This window comes from Sebastes fasciatus, chromosome 13 (assembly GCF_043250625.1).
Source record: "Sebastes fasciatus isolate fSebFas1 chromosome 13, fSebFas1.pri, whole genome shotgun sequence".
Lineage (NCBI taxonomy): Eukaryota > Metazoa > Chordata > Actinopteri > Perciformes > Sebastidae > Sebastes > Sebastes fasciatus.
This window is the reverse complement of record NC_133807.1, coordinates 5,653,105-5,671,683: the sequence shown is the minus strand read 5'-3', so window position 1 is coordinate 5,671,683 and position 18,579 is coordinate 5,653,105. Positions and strand designations below refer to the sequence as shown.

The 18,579-nt window shown below is 42.7% G+C and overlaps 2 protein-coding genes across 2 annotated transcripts in view; one reads left to right on the top strand and one right to left on the bottom strand.

Annotated features, from left to right (window-relative positions):
* The window catches only part of trpm4a (transient receptor potential cation channel, subfamily M, member 4a), a 34,966-nt gene extending 17,259 nt beyond the window's left edge, over window positions 1-17,707 (bottom strand). Inside the window, exons 1-8 of the mRNA XM_074655086.1 lie at window positions 17,531-17,707; window positions 8,650-8,711; window positions 6,019-6,196; window positions 5,047-5,227; window positions 4,732-4,901; window positions 3,271-3,448; window positions 1,143-1,207; window positions 757-996 (exon numbers count right to left, since the gene is read on the bottom strand). Coding sequence (XP_074511187.1) covers window positions 757-996; window positions 1,143-1,207; window positions 3,271-3,448; window positions 4,732-4,901; window positions 5,047-5,227; window positions 6,019-6,196; window positions 8,650-8,711; window positions 17,531-17,599 — 1,143 coding nt within the window. The 5' untranslated portion in view covers window positions 17,600-17,707. The remainder of the gene's footprint in view (window positions 1-756; window positions 997-1,142; window positions 1,208-3,270; window positions 3,449-4,731; window positions 4,902-5,046; window positions 5,228-6,018; window positions 6,197-8,649; window positions 8,712-17,530) is intronic.
* LOC141780036 (uncharacterized) overlaps window positions 7,113-18,579 on the top strand; it is a 69,421-nt gene continuing 57,954 nt past the window's right edge. Inside the window, exon 1 of the mRNA XM_074655093.1 lies at window positions 7,113-7,124. The gene's annotated coding sequence lies outside the window, so the exon portion shown is untranslated. The remainder of the gene's footprint in view (window positions 7,125-18,579) is intronic.

Genomic DNA, 18,579 nt, shown 5'->3' with positions numbered 1-18,579 from the left:
GGGAACAAAGTTTCGTGAGTTTTTGTGCATTCTAAAGTCCTCAAACATGGGCTCGTAAAATGAAAATTAACCATGGATGAATTAAGAGAACTGGATACAGCGTTGGAGGTGGGGCCCCCGTTCATTCCTATGAAAGTTGCTCAGTGGCGCATGAAGCCTAAATGGCTCAACTTTCGTCTGGAAAAGTACCCGGATCTTGGGGCACATGGATCATGCGCAGTAGCGTCCGCTCGGTCACATGACTCTGTCACGGGGTTCCAACGTCACGCCGTCGTCACGGCTTGCGCTCCAGCCTCGGTCTGGGTCTCACTCACATGAACGGAGGATGGGAAATAACTCTGGATTAAGCAATTAGTGCGTTTTACAACTTTATACGTAATGATTTAAATAAGGGCTATTAGAGTGTTCGCATTGGGTAGTTGATTTACTTCAACAAAAATTATCCGCTGAGTTACAGACGTCTCTTTCCCAATGTACCCAACGCTATGTCCCAATGTCAATGGGTAAAAGTCTTTTTGGACCTAATGGCATCACGTGACTGACACAGAAGTTGCAGTACTGCCGTTTGGCCACTACGAAAGTCGGGATCAGCGACCTCCGCTCTTCCTGGGGGCTTGAAATTAACTCATAAAATCCATAATGGCTGATTTCCTGTTAGGTGAGAATTATTTTCAAAAATGTTGATGTGTTCTTATAGTTTAGTAACCAAGGCCATTCCTCGTCCTAATCCAGTTTCCTGTGCCTACCTATACTCACACTGTCCACCAGTTTCTCCAGCTCCGCTTCACCAGGGAAGTGTCTCCGAACCTTGTCCCGGACCTTGTCGCGGAGCTCTGTACTGAGGCCCTCAGCAGCCTGCCCGTCTGCTGGAGGGGAGCTGGGAACGAGGGAAACGGAGGAGAGACTGGCCAGCACCTCACTGATAAGGTCTGCAGCAGGACCAGAGCCAGCAAGAACCAGCCAGGGCGTGGCTTTCCTCAGAGAGGCATCCAATCTCTGAGCCAGGGAAGATATGTAAGCGAAATAAGTGATATGACATTTAACCAGAGTCTCAGTGAGATGGGCATAACTCTTTTACAATCACACTTGGGTCCTTAATTAAAAGAAAATCACAATTTGAATGTATTTGACAGTTTCCTTACCTCCAGCATACTGGCGTCTCCTGAGATGAGCATGCACAGCACTGGGATTTCAATACTGCCACTGCCTGTTATTGACCCAAGATAAGAGATTACAAGAAAATTACATCTTCTCTGCAGAAACACTGCATTAAGCAAAGAAAGAAAATCTGAAATGCTCTCTCATAATATCCCACAACCTCTCTAAAAGTGTACTAAATTGTCTTATCATGAGTTGAATTGATAGTGGTAGTTTTTCTTTTAACCTCTCAGCTTCCATCAAGCTCGTCCTCAACCTCACAGCATTCCAGTTCCTTTTCTTTCGGCCTTTATTTATCCAGGGTGGATGTGCTGGAAACGGGCGCACCCTGCTCACACATCCAGTGTAGACCTTTTTATTGCCATGTTGTTGCTGGGACCAGCTTTGGTCCAAGTTTAATTACTGTCTGTTACTGCATTAACAAACATTGCAACAGGAAAACCGAAGGGGCCCATTTATAACGTTGAAAAGGCCTATGAGCTATCTATCTAACAATCATTTACTTGTAAGGGCATTTAAAACTTGGTTTGACATACGGTGTCACACGCTCTTCAACTTTTTTACAACCTTTGCCAGTAGAGGACAGGTAAGTACTTAACACAGTCCGCCCATATGCCTACCGTGGTCCTACATTCTCGAACAATAACATAATATAACATATGCATACGAGTTTCAGCGTGTCAGAGGATTTTGTGATTTGGAAGTGGGTTTTGATAGACAGTTGAAACATTTGACACATTTTTAGATATCTCTTTAAGTTCAAAGGGCATATTACAATATGTGCATGCATGTCACATATTTTTCTCATTAGTCCCTTTCAGGCACCTCACTCTGACAATTTTCTGGCAACTCAAGATGTCATGTTTTTTAGTCCAGCAAGCAAAATCTAGCAAAATATTTCACCTACAAAATCATTTGAGGAGAATATAAATTATCTGAAAGCTAAAACATTACTTTCCTATTGTAACGTCTTAGGCATTGCTGTAACTGATTAATATAGGGAGCATTCTACTGCCGAATAAATGATTAAAGGGGACATATCATGCTTATTTTCAGGTTCTTACTTGTATTTTGTGTTTCTACTAGAACATGTTTACATGCTGTAATGTTAAAAAAAAACTTTATTTTCCTTATACTGCCTGCCTGAATATGCCTGTATTCACCCTCTGCCTTAAACACTCCGTTTTAGCGCATTTCAACGGAATTGCAACGGAATTGCATTGCTAGGGAACAGTTTGGGTCCATGTTTACTTCCTGTCAGCTGATGTAATTTATATACACTGCAACAGGAAATAAACTGGGACACGTTTAGAATGTTTACGTTTAAAACCGTGTAATGGTCTAAATATGTTATATTTGTGACATCACAAATGGACAGAAATCAGAATCGCTGTGTGTATTTCTCAGGATATTGAATGTTTTGATAGTTTAACAGTATTTATACAGCACTTAACCCTGCTTTATAATATAAAAAACATGAAAATCTCACTTTTTACAATATGGGACTTTTAAATTAATGAAGCAAATTATTGGGGCATTATTACTGAGGCAAATAATCTGGTCTCCTGGATGAAAGCCTTGTGTTTGTTGGACCCATCTACCTCCCCTCCCCTCCGCCCAGTGTGTCTCTTTTCGCTATTAAAGGGCCTATATGTAATATATTTACTGTAATAAATCATATAATGACCATGATATGTCATCAGAGATCAAGGAAACTCTTGAAATACTGGCTTCTCTGACACTAATGCTACAGCCAATATCTTCTCCAAGGATTTTTTTCCTGGCGACTGGGCTGTGCAATCTGTGGCACAACTGAGAGAGCTCCTCTTCACTCATTACTGTCCAACTCAGCACTGTTGATCAGCAGTGCTGCCACTATATGGTGAAGAGAGAAAAATGGACTTTAGAGCTCCCTACCTCGGAGTCAGATGACAATAGTGTAAACGCTGTGGCTCTATCTGTAATGGTTCTATCATGTGTGAACATGGAACCATTTTTTTAGATCTACACATGCAAAAGCCAAAAGACTTCAACAGTTGGATGAACCATCAACATTACTGATTCCATGTTTGAAAGGGACTGTTGTTGACATACTATATGTCTCTGCCTCACCCCAAATGCCAGTGCGCTGATGGGAAATGTAGTCCTCCAGACTAGCACGAAAGGCCGTCTCTCCCCCCCGGCGGCCGACACTCCCATCATCCACCAGGAGGAAAGCCTGGCAGTTGTTGTCCAGGCAGCAGGAGTCGCGTGATGTGTTCTGGACGTAGTACCGAGCAGGGAAACTCCCCTTCAAACAGACAACACAAACGTGAATGTGTAGTGAGTTCATTTCCTGAGAGAGACGGAATCTACTCTGCTGATCTGATCTCAGATAGGAGCATCTGGCCAACAGACTCACACCGGTGTTTAACACCAGCCAACCACAACATCATCATCGCCGTGCATTCTTTTAGTCTACAACAACTGTACACCTCCCATACAGTACATCTGCTTGTAATTTACAATACTCAGAATTTTTGGAATGTTTCGAGGTTACACTTTTTTCTTGAAGTACTCTGTTGGAAGCAGATTGGGTGTTGCAGGGTTTGTTTCCAGAGAATATTACGAGAAAAAAAGTCATAATTTTACGTGAAAAAAAGTAATTTCCTCCTCAACAAAAGAGGTAGTTTCCCCATCAGGTCCGTGTGGTTCTTTCTTTGGAATAAACGCAGTTTCGTGCACAATCTTTTCAAGGTCCTGATACTGATGAGAATGTGGTGCTGATGTGCCAAAAGATGAAGTATTTGGTTATTTGTGAAACCTAAACTAAAGTAGAACTTCACAAGATGCTCCACGTTCTTCATTTTCACACAGGAGGCACGCTGCTCGATTTCCCCTCTAAAATAACACGGAAAATTACTACTTTATAATATTATGACTTATTCTCATATTATCATGACTTTTTTTCTCGTAAACTTACGACTTTATTCTCATAATATTATGACTTTATTCTAGAAATCTCAGATTTGGCCCTAATACTCCGTTGTAATATAGTGACCATTTTATAAAAAAAAAATGTTTATCATGTTTGCTCCAAGTTGCCAACATTAGCTTTAAAGTCCTTTAGTAGTTACTACATTATGAATCATTTTGTAGTCTATCTTATAAACAAATTACTTATTTCTCATTTCTAACCCATTTTCTTAAAATTGTGAAATTGAGACGTCTGGCTTTTGTCTCAAAATTCAGATTGATATCAAAACTCAAGTGATTTGTTTATTGCTCCTGTTCTATTCTAGCATTCTAGGGCCTTATCTGCAGTAAACACATTTTGAGGAGGTATGTGGATCTCTACTGTGATTATGGGATATGCTGGAATGACCAACATACCTCCTTGCTTCCCACACTTGAGACTTACAACGGTAATGCGTTTTAATCTATTTAGAGCATATTAAAATAGTCAGGAGACAAATAATACATTTCTCGTGTGAAATGCCTATGTGACAATTTGAGGCACAAAGACAATACTTGGAGTGTTGGAGAGAACCTCATGACAAGCTCATGGTATGCATACTGCATGATGATGATTACCTGGCTGTTGACAAGCTGCTGCCTGTTGTGCACCAGGCCCCAGGTTGCCAGCCCAATAGCGATCACTTTCTTCTGTGAGAGAGCCGGAGCCGCGGCCCCGTGGTCCCTCACCGCCTCGCCCACACAGCGGGCCACGCCTTCCCTCAGACCCCCCGTCAAGATCCAGGCTCCTGGGGGAAGAGCAGTGACAACAGTAGTGAGGTGGGACACTCATTCAAACAATAGTTTTACAATGTCTGAAGTCTTCATACAAAATTGATCCAGGTTGCATTCTCAATAGTTTCCATTGATCGTAATGGTAACTGGGTTCTATACCTGTGCTCTGTGCAGCCCTAACCAGCCCATTTCTCAGGACATCTCTCACCCAGGTTTTGACCTTCTCGTGGCCTTCGCCCCCCACCACCGACACCACCAAGTTGGGCGAGGGCAGGCCCCAGTGAGCCGTCATCAGGGTGTAGACGATCTGAGGCGATGTGTCACATGACAGCCGGAGAAACTAGACAAGACAAAGAGAGGATTGGGTTTATTTTTTAGGTGATTTTTGACTGAAATATCTTCACAGCATCAGGAAAACGCGAGGGTCGGCACACAGCAGGATTCACTTCAAACTGAAGCTCAGGATGGATCATACTTGCCAACCCTCCCAATTTTTCGTCCCGGTGTCACAATTCTCTTGTATTTCTCCCAAATTATGGCAAATTTTAACACTTTTTATTTTGCTTTTCCTTATCTTAAACTGTTTCTGGCGCTGCACAGCCGGTACATATAAACCTTATACTGTTTCCACCCAGAGGACAATAAGTTGCTGTAAGCGTGTAAGTTTGCCATGTTTATGTTGTTTTATCTTCTGTGTATTTAGCAGATTGTTTGCCTGTTAACGCTGAAGTAGGCGAGAATGGAGCAAATATGATTCAAAAAAGTTATTTTTATAGCGGTCGCTATATCCTGACAGTAGTACATTACCACTAAGAGCAATTAAAAGACATTACAACGTGAATACTGTCTAGGGTTAAATAATACGTAAAAAGTCTACTAAAGTCGAATATGTAAAAGTTACTACGACCTTTAGGATTCACAAATACACTGTAATATTAGAAACACACTGTAGCAGCTCTGTTGCAGTTCCAGTGTAACATCTATATAGAAATACCGTCAGCAGCCTTCTGTCTCTTTAAGTCTCACTTGGTCGCTATTTGCTTACACTGAGTTTACAAGCTTTTGGTACAGACAGCACAAGTTACACTCCAAGTCAACACACTCCCAAGTGTGTTCAGCACGGCCACTCACATGACTGTGTCTGCGTCCAGCGCCGGCAAACTCCAGTTCTCCATAGGCGTCGGTTGTACACTCTGAAGAGTGCTGCTTGCTGTCCCACTGAGTGACAATAGCTGCTCCAAAGAAGTCCCCTGTTGCCACAGAGTCATGGCCCTCCCGCACGCCACCACACTGACACAACGCTCCATTACTGAAACACACCACACAAACCAACAAACCCACACAACCTTGTTATTCTGTGGTTGATAGTGGCACAAATGCCCGGAGCCATTTCAAAAAGGCATTTATAAGTAAGTTACTTTTACTGGTTTATAGTTGGTACACAACACTAATCTCTCCTCTCTAAGTCAACAGGAAGGCTTTTCCAGAGTTTGGAGGCCCTGACAGCAAATCCACAATCCGTTTTAAGCAGGGTTGGGAGGGTTACTTTAAAAACGTAATCCGATACAAATACTAATTACCTGTTAAAAAATGCAATAAGCAACCTAATCCAAGTATCATAATATAAAAATAATGTAATCTTATTACTTTCCGTTACTTTTGGATTACCTCAATGCCATATATGCAAATAAAGACAAGAGAAAAGACAAATGCTGAAATTCTGCCATTATTTTTTATATGTAAAGAAGAGGAACAACATCATAGTACAGTGCAAGTTAAAATGCTGTCATCATCCACAGACATGACTCATTGGTACAAGTTAACCGGATTTTAACTTGCAACAGCAGTACCCATTTAAAGGTCCCATATTGTAAAAAGTGAGATTGTCATGTCTGTTATAGTATAAAGCAGGTTTAAGTGCTATATAAATACTGTGAAAGTATTGAAACGTTCAATATACGGAGAAATACACACAGCCCGTATTCAGAAAGTGTGGGTTTGAAACAAGCCGTCAGGATTTCTGTCCATTTGTGATGTCACAAATATACAATATTTAGACCATTACACGGTTTTAAACGAAACATTCTAAATGTGTCCCAGTTTATTTCTGGTTGCAGTGGATGTTAATAACATCAGCTGACAGGAAGTAAACATGGACCCAAACTGTTGCCTAGCAATGTAATTCCATTGCAATTCCGTTGAAATTAGTTAAAACGGAGCGTTTCAGACAGAGGAGAAATACAGGTATATTCAGGCAGACAGTACGAGGAAAATAAAGGGTTTTTTTTAACATTACAGCATGTAAACATGTTCTAGTAGAAACACAAAATACATGTATGAACCTGAAAATTAGCATAATATGGGACCTTTAAATTAAATTTAAATAACCTACATGCAAATTTCTAGGGCTTTACCGTGTGTTATTGTGGTTATATAAATGTAATTTATGGGGCTGTTAGATTTCTGCTAGAGCTGCTCAATTTATACTTTTGGACTGAGACGATTACAGAGACGACTGAGCGCCATGTCGTGTCTTTTTTTCTGTAACTGTGATGTTTTTTCTAACTTACCCAGGCTACGCCCTCTACTGGAGTCTATGGGTAATACTCTCCTTCAATCACGAGCACACATTCGCTCACTGAACATTGCATAAGCGTAACCTTCCGATCAGGACGTGCCTACCCGAATACATGCGGATCCCACAGTATATAAGGCATCGTCCACTGCTGTCTACCATTCCTTTCTCTTCAGCAAGCGGCGATTTGCCCACTGACCGCTCATCTCCACGGATGGAGTCGCCGCTTCTAGAACCTTGTCCGTTTCCGTGTCATCACCCGGCCTCAACACCAGGGTGGATCTTCACAACGTCTGTTTCCTGTGCCTAGCTGCTAACAACTTGTTGAGTGTTGGGCGGCTCGCTGGCATCTTCTCAGCCTGACGGCCCCGCCTCATCGCCTCAGATTGATATTTTGGAATAATCTGATTTAGGGTGTTGCAACAGCTGCAAGCCGTGTAATGTCCATAGCCGACGTTGGGTCTCGTCGTGTGTGGCTGGGACTCAAGGCTCTTCCGCGGAAGAATCGAGATGATCTCCTGGGAGCCCCCCATCACCGATCAGTGTCATCTGTCACTCCGCACATTAAACATCTGGATGAGGAGAAATCACAGCTCAGTCTTCACCTGCCTCTCGCTCACCCTCAGAAGAAAGCTGAGGCGGTAAGAGACCCTCCAACTGTGGTCCATACACACTCTACACGCAGCGCTGTAGTGACGGCGGCCTCGTTCGGTGGGGTGTGTCGAGGACATATTTACTGAGGCGTCATGGTCGATGCCCTGTCTGTTCATATGGTTCTATTTCTTGGACATGCCGGGCTTCTTTTCAGAGTCTGTGCTCGGTGGAACGACACAGAACATGTGAAACGGGAGGGTGTGCGTCAGTGGTTGCACCTCCATAGTTGCCAGTATTACCCATCGAATCCAGTAGAGGGCTCCGCCTGTGCTTATAGAACTAGGGTTACAATGTCATAACGTTAGGAGTTAACAGTCTGTCAGTTAGTAAGACATGTCTGATGTCCTGAAGAGAGCAGTCTGCAATTCCTACAATGTCTCTTAGACAGAAAATTGAAATACTGTGATCCACTGTATCAAATGTAGAGCTTAAGTTCAATGAAATCAGAAAAAAAAACATTGGTTCCTCATAACTTTCATGTAATGAATCTCATATTTTTGCATTTTAGTCAAAACAGATGAAGGAGAGGTTACCTGAAAGAGTCTTCAATAAAAGTGGTGCACACTCGCTTCTTGATGATCTTGGGAACCCAGCTCTGTGAGCAAGAAAACAGTTTGTTAGAACCAAAAGAGCACAAACAAAATCTGATTTAAGAGGGTGCAGTGACAGATTTTTCAGAACAAACTGCTCCACCCAAATGCACAAAGATATCTGATAGATTTCTATAAGCCATGCCACAGTGCTCCACAGCTTAAGTCAATTATCTTGACTACTCTGATTGCGTGAACTTGAATTGAGCTTTATGGTCCTTTTTTGAAAAGCGAGAGAGAGCGAGAGAGAGGGGGTGACATGCAGCAAAGGCCCATCATGGGTCGGACTCCAACCCGGGCCCCTGCGGTAAGGACTCAGCCTTAGCACATGGGCGCCCGCTCTACCAGGTGAGCTACCACGGCGCCTAGAGAACCGCTTTAGCCCAGACTGATTTGTTGGGTTCATTGAAGTCAGGTTTAGGACTTTAAGCCCCGCTTTTCTTAGCTTGCCTTATGGAACAGGCCCCAGGTTACGAGGAACATCAGGTTATAGGCAGGAACTTGGACAATGCATGTACATGCACTAACTGTAGTAACCTGGTTATTCCACCATAAAAGATGCATACCGCTCCATCCCTTTAGACACTCAAATCATTGCATACCATATGAAAGGGTAATTCTGAAATCATCAGTTGTGACAATTCCATGTCAGTATTTAAATCCATCACATCACCACAGATTGCCCCGACATACAGCGAGCAACTGAAAAGGGCTAAACCATTCAGGACTACAGTAAGGGGATGGACTCCTGAAGCAAATTCTTCAGGACTGCATGGAGTCCACCGACTGGGAGTCTCTTAGAGGCCCTGAAGACAACAACAACACATTCACTGATATTGTATTACTTACTTGCGCCATATCGCTCCCTTTCATGGAGCATATAGGCTGTACATGTGGGTGTGTTTGCGTTGATCAATCTTAAGAGGGGCAGTGTCTCCCTTGATTTCCGCTCCAAAACTTTCAAAAGTCAGGTTGATTCAGGCAAGCAGAACTCAACTTGGAGAGCAGAGTTACCTGTGAGAGCATGTCTGCCCTCCAGCGCTCGCTAAGCAGACTCTCTCTTGTGTGGTGGCTGCTCTAGTTCTTTACACACAGGTGCCATCGTGGCACAATAAGTCATGTGTAAGTTATAAAACAGAACCATTTCTTGTGTGTAATGCAAGTTAAGAGAGTTTGTCATGTTTCATATGTGTTTATGAGAAGAAAGTGTACAATGTGGTTAGAATTTAGGGTACAGCGTCATTTATTACCTCCGCCAAGGCCGAAGGCCTAGGAAGATGGTTATGTTCTCACCGGCATTGGTTCGTTTGTTGGTTTGTTTGTTTGTCTGTTAGCAGGATTACTCCAAAAGTCCGAAATTGGATTTGAATGAAATTCTTTGGAGGGGTGGAGTGTATCACAATGAACAATCAATTCGATTTTGGTGACGATCCGGATCATGATCCGGATTCAGGAATATTTCTAAGGATTCCAATCAGCCTGAGCATTTAAACCACAGGGTATAACACATGCGCAGTGTAACTGATGACGCGTTGATGACACGTGACCCCGCCTCCTTCTGAGAGCAGAGAGATATGCATGTAGATGTGTGTGCGGAAGCTGTTGGCCGTCCACAGTGAGACAGAAAAAAGCGGTAGATGACGGGATGAGAGACAACGTAGTGTAACGTTATACAGACATAACAAGGCTGCTGAATGAGAGAGGCATCCACCGATACGTTACACGGAAACACACCGTGTTAATGATAAGCCGACCACCTCACCGTACAGCCAGCTGTGAGTTGTGATCTGTTTTTAAAGTCATTCGTTGGCGGAGGTCTGCGCTCTCCGAGTGCAATTCTAGTTGCCAGTGTCATTGCTAGGGAGTTGTGCCAGTGGGTGTCAGTGTCGCTGAGCGTCACAGGGAAGTCTCACGTGAATAAGTGAGATTATGAGAATCTCTGTGTACAAGATGGAAGCAGAATACGCTGTGTAGGGATAGTCAACCTAAAGTGTTATTTTTACATTTTGCAGAACATCTTAATTAAATGCGTGGTACCAGATTGAGCCTGCGTGTCATATCATTCTGTGCACCGCTACACCATTCTTTGCCTCTCTCTCTCTCTCTCTGTTTTGTTTCTCGATGGCAGCTGCGTGCACAACTCTCGGTTGTTGATTTTGTGCGTGATGACTTATATATTGTGCATGTGGTAGTTAATATCTGTACGTGCGAAATAATATAATTTGCTAATTTGCTCGCGACATATGACATAAATCTGACGCCATGAAAATATATTCCAAAGTTCATCTGAAGCCATTACAAGGCTAACTGAGACAAATAGTAATAGTAACAATCTTTTAGTGCAAAATTCTGTCTTTGAGGTACTATCCCTACACCACTTATCAGCACGGAAACTAGAAAACGTTATATTTTACTAAAAGACTAACTCATTTTGAATGATGCAAACTATATTTTAATACTGCAACTGCTGAAGGTAGACATGTAAGTGTACAGTTGGATTATGGCGGGGACAAAACAAATAACAGCCTCAGTCCAGTTCCTGGATCGGTTTCTTCCTGGGAATCACAAGCTTGTGTGTGGGCACAGAGCTGGTTTCGTGTGTATCTGCCCGAGGAGGAATGTACTCCACGATCACGAGATCACACAGAAAGGATTAAGGCAGCAGCAAACAGAGAGCAAACGAACAGGAGTAGGGAAGCACACGTGCAAACAGCTGTTTGAAACAAAAGAACAGAGGTGAAGTGCTGGAGCAGCAGACAGAAGATGAAAGCCAAGCAGAGAATGAAAGAAATGTCAGGAATGAGTAAAGAAGGGAGGTCAAGTTCAAGCACGATTCAAGCATTCCAACATCTCAAACTTCCGGTCACGCTCTCTGAAACTAGTTGGTAAATATGGTTTTCAACTCCTTCAAAACCTGTAAGGTGTTGTTGCTACAAAATGAAGCAGATTAAATTGAAAGATAATCTCCAAGCAGTGAGGACCGGTTCAACCTGTCTCGCCCAAAGCTATGAGGCCGTATGCATGCAAGAGGTAGTGCTTTACTCTTCTTATTTCTCTCCACATTCCACATTCACACACTGCATATCCTTCTCTGCTGCTAGCTGATGTGGGATTGTAGGATTTATTTGATGGTGTCATGTTTTATGTCTGTTTGTTTATCCTCATCCTGTCCAGTGTGCTTGGTTTTCCACAACAACATGCACCATTCACTTACAAGCCATTATATGGATATGCACTGCATTTGTGGTCTGCAGATGTGACCATCAGAGCAGGATGTGGTATTTATACGCCTTCTGCAATAGGTTTCTACAATTCTACAATTTCATTTAGCAGACGCTTTTCGTCCAAAGCGATGTACATCTGATAATTCTTACAACACAAGTAGGGATCTAGATTGGAGGGAACAATGTGAGGAAGTGCCAACAACAGCTTCAATCTACAATTCCATCTGCAGGTGGTTACAAGATTTTATGACAGGCCGACACCAGACAGTAAGAGTTGGAAACAGATGCTCATCTACCACAGTTCTGAATACCGGTGCTCCACAAGGTTGCTGTCTCAGTCCCTTACTGTACAGGTCTGTACACATATGACTGTGTGGCTAAACATCATACAAACAGCATTGTGAAATGTGCAGGTGATACAACAGTGATAGGGCTCATTACTCACAACAATGAGATGGCATACAGGGACGAAGTGAGAAACCTGACCACGTGGTGTCACAACAACAATCTGTCCCTTAATGTGGGAAAAACTAAGGAGCTTATAATTGACTTCAGGAGAATTAAAACTGTTCAATCACCTGTTGATATAAATAACACTGTCGGAATTGTCAAATTCTTAGGCATCCATATTTCTGACTTCCTCTCCTGGTCACTGCACATCAGTTGGGTCAAAAAGGGCACAACAGAGACTTCATTTTCTGAGGTATTTAAAGAAACATGGTATGTCCACCAAAACCCTCATCAACTTCTACCGGTCCACAATAGAAAGCAACTTAACTGGATGCATACTGGTATGGTTTGGCAACATTACATCATATGACCATAAACTCCTGATGAGGACAGTGAAAACAGCATCAAAAATTATTTGAGTTACAAGACATTTACACAACTCGCTGTAGGAAGAAAGCACTTTGTATATCATGCAGGACACAAGTCATCCAGCATATACTCTATTCTCTTATCTCCCTTCAGGGAAGCGCCTACTGAGCATTAGAGATCGGACCTCTCGCCTCAGAGACAGTTTTTACCCTCAGGCGGTCAGACTACTGAACAGTAGCACTAAATGAGCTGTGGATTGTTTTTTATGGATGTTTTTAGGTTGTTTTATAATTTCATTCTCAGGTATTGTCTTATTTATTGTAGTTTTTATCTAGTGTACTATTTATAATTTTAAGGGCAGAGAGAGAGCCAGGGTAAAATGCATTTCATTGCATTTCACTGTACTTTTAAAGGCATATGACAAATAAACTTGAAACTTGAAACTTGAAGTCCGATCAGGCACGGGTGCTGACAGGCAGTGCACAGAGGCAATGCACAGGGTGGATAGAAGCAGATTTTTTTGTTTTTGTCACCATCATGATTTTTAACAACATCAACAACGTCATCAATGTCACCATGATCATGAATATCCTAATCAACAGCATCCTCACTATCATCATCATCAATATCATCGTCATCAATAACATCAGAGTCATTAGGTGCGGAGGTGTTCATGAAAGAGCTGGGCCTATAGCTTTTTCTAAAAGGTGGAAAGGGACTCTGCGGATCGAATGGCGTTTGGTAACTCATTCCACCACCGGGGGTCTACAGAGGAGAAGAGTCCAGCTAGAGACTTAGGGCCCTGTTGTGATGGGAGTACCAGGCAGCTTTCATTGGCCGAGTGTAGTGGGTGGGAGGGAGTGTAGACCTGGATGAGGGAGTTCAGGTAGGAGGGAGGGAGTGTAGACCTGGATGAGGGAGTTCAGGTAGGAGGGAGGGAGTGTAGACCTGGATGAGGTAGTTCAGGAAGAAGGGAGGGAGTGTAGACCTGGTGAGGGAGTTCAGGTAGAAGGGAGTAATTTTTGTTGCTGTTTTGTAAGCGAGCAACTGGGTTTTGAATTTAATGCGAGCAGCGACTGGGAGCCAGTGGAGGGGTATGAACTGCGGAGTGACGTGTGCTGTTTTGGGTTGGTTGAAGAGCAGTCGCGCTGCCGCGTTCTGTATCATCTGCAGAGGTTTGAATGTGCATGCAGGGAGGCCTGCCAGTAGGGAGTTGCACTAGTGCATGATATTACAAGAGCCTGTACCAGGTGTTGTGTTGCATGCTCTGACAGGTATAGGGTCTGATCTTCCAGATGTTGTACAGGGCAAATCGACACGACCGAGCAATAGAGGCCACTTGAACCTTAAAGCTTAGCTGGTCGTCAATCATGACACCAAGATTCCGGGCAGATTTTGTGGGTTTGAGTTTGGTTGGTCCAAGTGAACCATTTTTACTAAACAAATCCAAGCCCACTCTGCCTGCACTGGAAATATCTCATTCTGAGAAAACCAAGACAGCGGATGCACTACTTGGTTTCTTGGTGTCTCAATTTTCTACTTTCATACATGCACCTTGCATAAATGTGAAGATAATTTTACATGTCGGACTCGTGTCTGAATAAACACCAAAGTCACGTTTCTGTGCAGGTTAACCTGCAAAATAAACAGTAAATCAACATAAAAATTTGAAGTTGGGTCACAGACGGTCGGTATTGATCCATCCTGAGCTTCAGTTTTGAAGTGAATCCTGCAGTGTATGACCCTCGTTGGGAAATAGTTTTCCAGTTGTTGTGGGGACATTTCAGTCAAAAATAAGGTTAATCCACTGGGTCTTCACATCCTCAGATGATGGGAGTACATGAAGACTTTTCCAATGGTTCTTGCAGCCAACAAACAGAACAAGTAGTGTGCTTTGCTCATACCATGTTACCAAAACAATACGAACAGTGAGGTAGATTCAATACTCCGTGGGCGTTGATGGTCACCTAGCTGGAGGTGATTCCGTGGCACACAAACCCCACAGGACGCCATATGCACCATCAAATCAAACTAGCTCGTTGTACACATGTTTTCTGATAGACGGAGCAGGAGAAAAAGAGAGTGGATGGTCTTTTCTCATACTTTGGGGGTCTCCAGACACACTGGGGACACTATGTGTAAAAGCCATGAAATGACCTTTGATTGGCCAAAGTCTCCCGCCAAGGGTTGGATGTTCTAAAGCCTGAAAACAGAGCCATGAGGAGGTGCAGAAGTCTAGTTTTCTCTCAGAACACTTGAATTACAATATGCTGAAAGGTTATTATGGAATTGTTTCGCAATGATGCCAAAAATATACTGCCTACCTCGCTTTTATGTAGTCGAATGCTCTAAGCAAATCACCAATCAAAAATGATGCAAACCCTGGGTTCTATCCAACACGGTTTTATCCCACAGACGCTAAAGGGTGCCTCGTGCATCAGTATCAGATCCCAGGGGCCGTGACAAAAGGTTGGTATTTGACGAACTGGCAATGAGACCATGCTGTGCCAAGTTGTGTCCTCCTGTGACCATTGACTTTAACCTTGCTGTGCGGCGTGTTTTTGTGCAGCAAGTTTGGTTCTGCCTGTATGATTGATGCCGTGCCGTCCCAGAAAACATTTCGACGTTGAAAAAAAGCTGAAACGACGTACATCGTCAGGGGGTATGTTTGCATAAAAAGCGAGTTACATTACATAAAAGTCCCTCTGAAGTACGAATTTCAATCTACTGTGCATGTCCTGCATCATCAAAGAGAACTCAGTCACGGTGGACTCGAGCAGCACAAACAGCACACGACGAAGGCTTCTTCACACATTAACGGTCAGTTATTTATCAATGTAGAACAATAGACTTCTTATGTGTTCACATGCAACTCTTAGAGTAAAAAAAAACCGCTACGAGTAAATAAGAGATGTGTAAGTAAGTGAGTTGCCGAGCGCAGCGCAGTGCACAAATAATGTGTATGTTCGTATTGGATATATATATATATATATATATATATATATATATATATATATATATATATATATATATATATATTAACCTCCTAACGATGTACGTCCTTTCAGGTTTTTTTCAAAGTCAAAATGTTTGCTGGGACGACACGGCTTCAACCATACAGGCAGAACCAAACTTGCTGGGTAAAAACATGCCCCACAGCCAGGCGAAATTCAATGAGGACACAGAGGAACATGATTTTTTTCATCTGTGTCATGCACTACGGTCAGGATATAGTGACCGTTTTATATAAATAACTTCAGCTTTAAAGCAGCAGTGGGTACGAATGGAGCAAATATGATTTAAAAAAAAGTTATTTATATAAAACGGTCACTACACCCTGACAGTAGTGCATGAGACAGATAAAAAAAAATAATGTTCCTCCTAATGGCATCTGCAAGATTTCATAGACCGGAGGAAAACAAGCTGTCAGAGCTGATCTGGAGTCTGCCGTCCAGCTGCCGTCTCTGAGAACCGGCTGTCAATCACTCGCGAACTCCGACCAAACTAGGCAGCGCTGGTCAAATTTGAATCAATATTCTGTTACTGTAATGCCTGTTTCTCTCCTCAAATGTTCTCAGAATCATCTAGTAGTGTACTGTTTAGCTGTAAAATGAGAAAGTCTGTGACCCGGCAGCCATGTTGAGATCTGCTGAGGAAATATCAAGCACCGCCCACCAGCCGGAGCACAGCCAATAGAAACGCTCTCTCTCTCTGAAATGACCTTTGATTGGCCAAAGTCTCCCGTCACGGGATAGATTTTTTATAGCCTGTAAACAGAGCCATGAAGAGGTTCAGAAGTCTAGTTTTCTCTCAGAACACTTGAATTACAATATGCTGAAAGGTTATTATTTTTGCCGAATGATGTCAAATATATACTGCCTACTGAAACTTTTAGTTTATCATTATCTAGGCTATGTTTCTATTATTTTATGTCTTGCCTACCTCTTTGAATGTTCTTATGTTTTGTGTTTTAATTCATCCATAATATTTAAATTGTCCACATTACATGTAGCTCAATCTGTTTACCTGTGGACACGAACAACAAACTCCCACCATAGCACATGAATGCAATTTGTTGCCTAAACTCAAGATCAACCACACATCTCTCTGAGGATATCTGCATTCCTGCCTCGGCTGCTCTTCCTGTCTCTGTTTCCATAATAAAAAAATGTTGCAGGGTATACTGTCATGATGAGACTTGAACATTTATGTTGACCCCAAACTTGTTTCAAAGTAAAATACAGGCTTGCCTTTGCTTCTGTGTCAGCAAACTAGTGATATGTCCACTAAACAGCCGTAGACTAACCTTTATCAACAGAGCATTTAACATCTATTTGCCTCTTTTAACTTGGCAATTCATTTGAGCGTGACGACAGGTTTCAACATTGTGTTTTGGTGGAAGAGCTATACTGATTGTGCCTTTATTTCTATACTTTTATACTTAGGCTAAATGCATCTATTGCGAAAAGTAAAACACACAAGGGATGATTTATCAGATAAATCAGAAAGTTTGGTGGCTTCAGTCAGTCTGAACCCCTGAGACATCATACCAACACTGCAGCCTGAGGTATTTCACACTCAGCCTACAAGTCTCATCTTGCACAGCAGCAGCAGCATCAGTTCCCTCTTTTACGACCAAATACAAGTTCCATCTTCTCTCATTTTACTCTGTCTGCACCCAGCAGAGAAAATATTCAGAAACCAAACACTGTATTCAAACATCCACCAACACCATCGATCACAGGTCTGTTGTCTGACTCGTCATCATTGTACTCACTTACCTGATCCGTCTCTTTCTTACTTCTAGTTCTTCCACCTCCTCCGTCCCTCTCTTTCTCCAGCTCCTTCATCTTGCGCTGCAGCCCTGTTGTCTGATCAGACAGATGTGAATCAGATGTGCATCCTGCAGCTCTGCCCACAGTACAGCCTCCACCACTGGGCCCATCCCACTAACCAGAGAATCAGCCTCCACTGGGCTCATCCCACTAACCAGAGAACCAACCTCCACTGGGCTCAACCCACTAACCAGAGAACCAGCCTCCACTGGGCTCAGCCCACTAACCAGAGAACCAGCCTCCACCACTGGGCTCAGCCCACTAAACAGAGAACCAGCCTCCACTGTGGGCTCAGCCCACTAACCAGAGAACCAGCCTCCCCAGTTACTTCTCATCAACAATGGTGAATCCACATATTGTCTTCACACATTTTGATAGCATTGGTAGAAGAGCTAAAGATCCTTTACTCAAGTAAAAGTACCACTATCACAATGTGAAAATACTTTATCACAAGTAAAAGTCAGGTAGGCTGCAAAATGTATTATGGGCAAAATATACTTTGAGTATCAAAAGTAAAAGTAGCCTACTCGTTCTGCATAAAATCAAGTTCTGCAGACCATGTTTCAAGTTTCAGTAAGCAGAATATTTTTGGCATCATTGGGCACAATTTCCATAAAAACCTTTCATCATATTGTAATTCAAGTGTTCTGAGAGATAACTAGACTTCTGCACCTCCTCATGACTCTGTTTTCAGGCTTTAAAAGATCTAGCCCGTGAGAGAGAGCGTTCCTATTGGCTGTGCTCCGGCTGGTGGGCGGTGCTTGGTATTTCCTCAACTTGATCTCAACCTGGCTGACGGGTCACAAACTTTCTCATTTTACAGCTAAACAGTACACTACAAGATGTTTCTGAGAACATTTTAGGAGAGAAATAGACATTAACGTAACATAATATTGATTCATATTTGATCAGTGCTGCCTAGTTTGACCGTTTGGTCGGAGTTCGCGAGTGATTGACAGCCGGCTCTCATAGACAGCAGATGGACAGCGGACCTC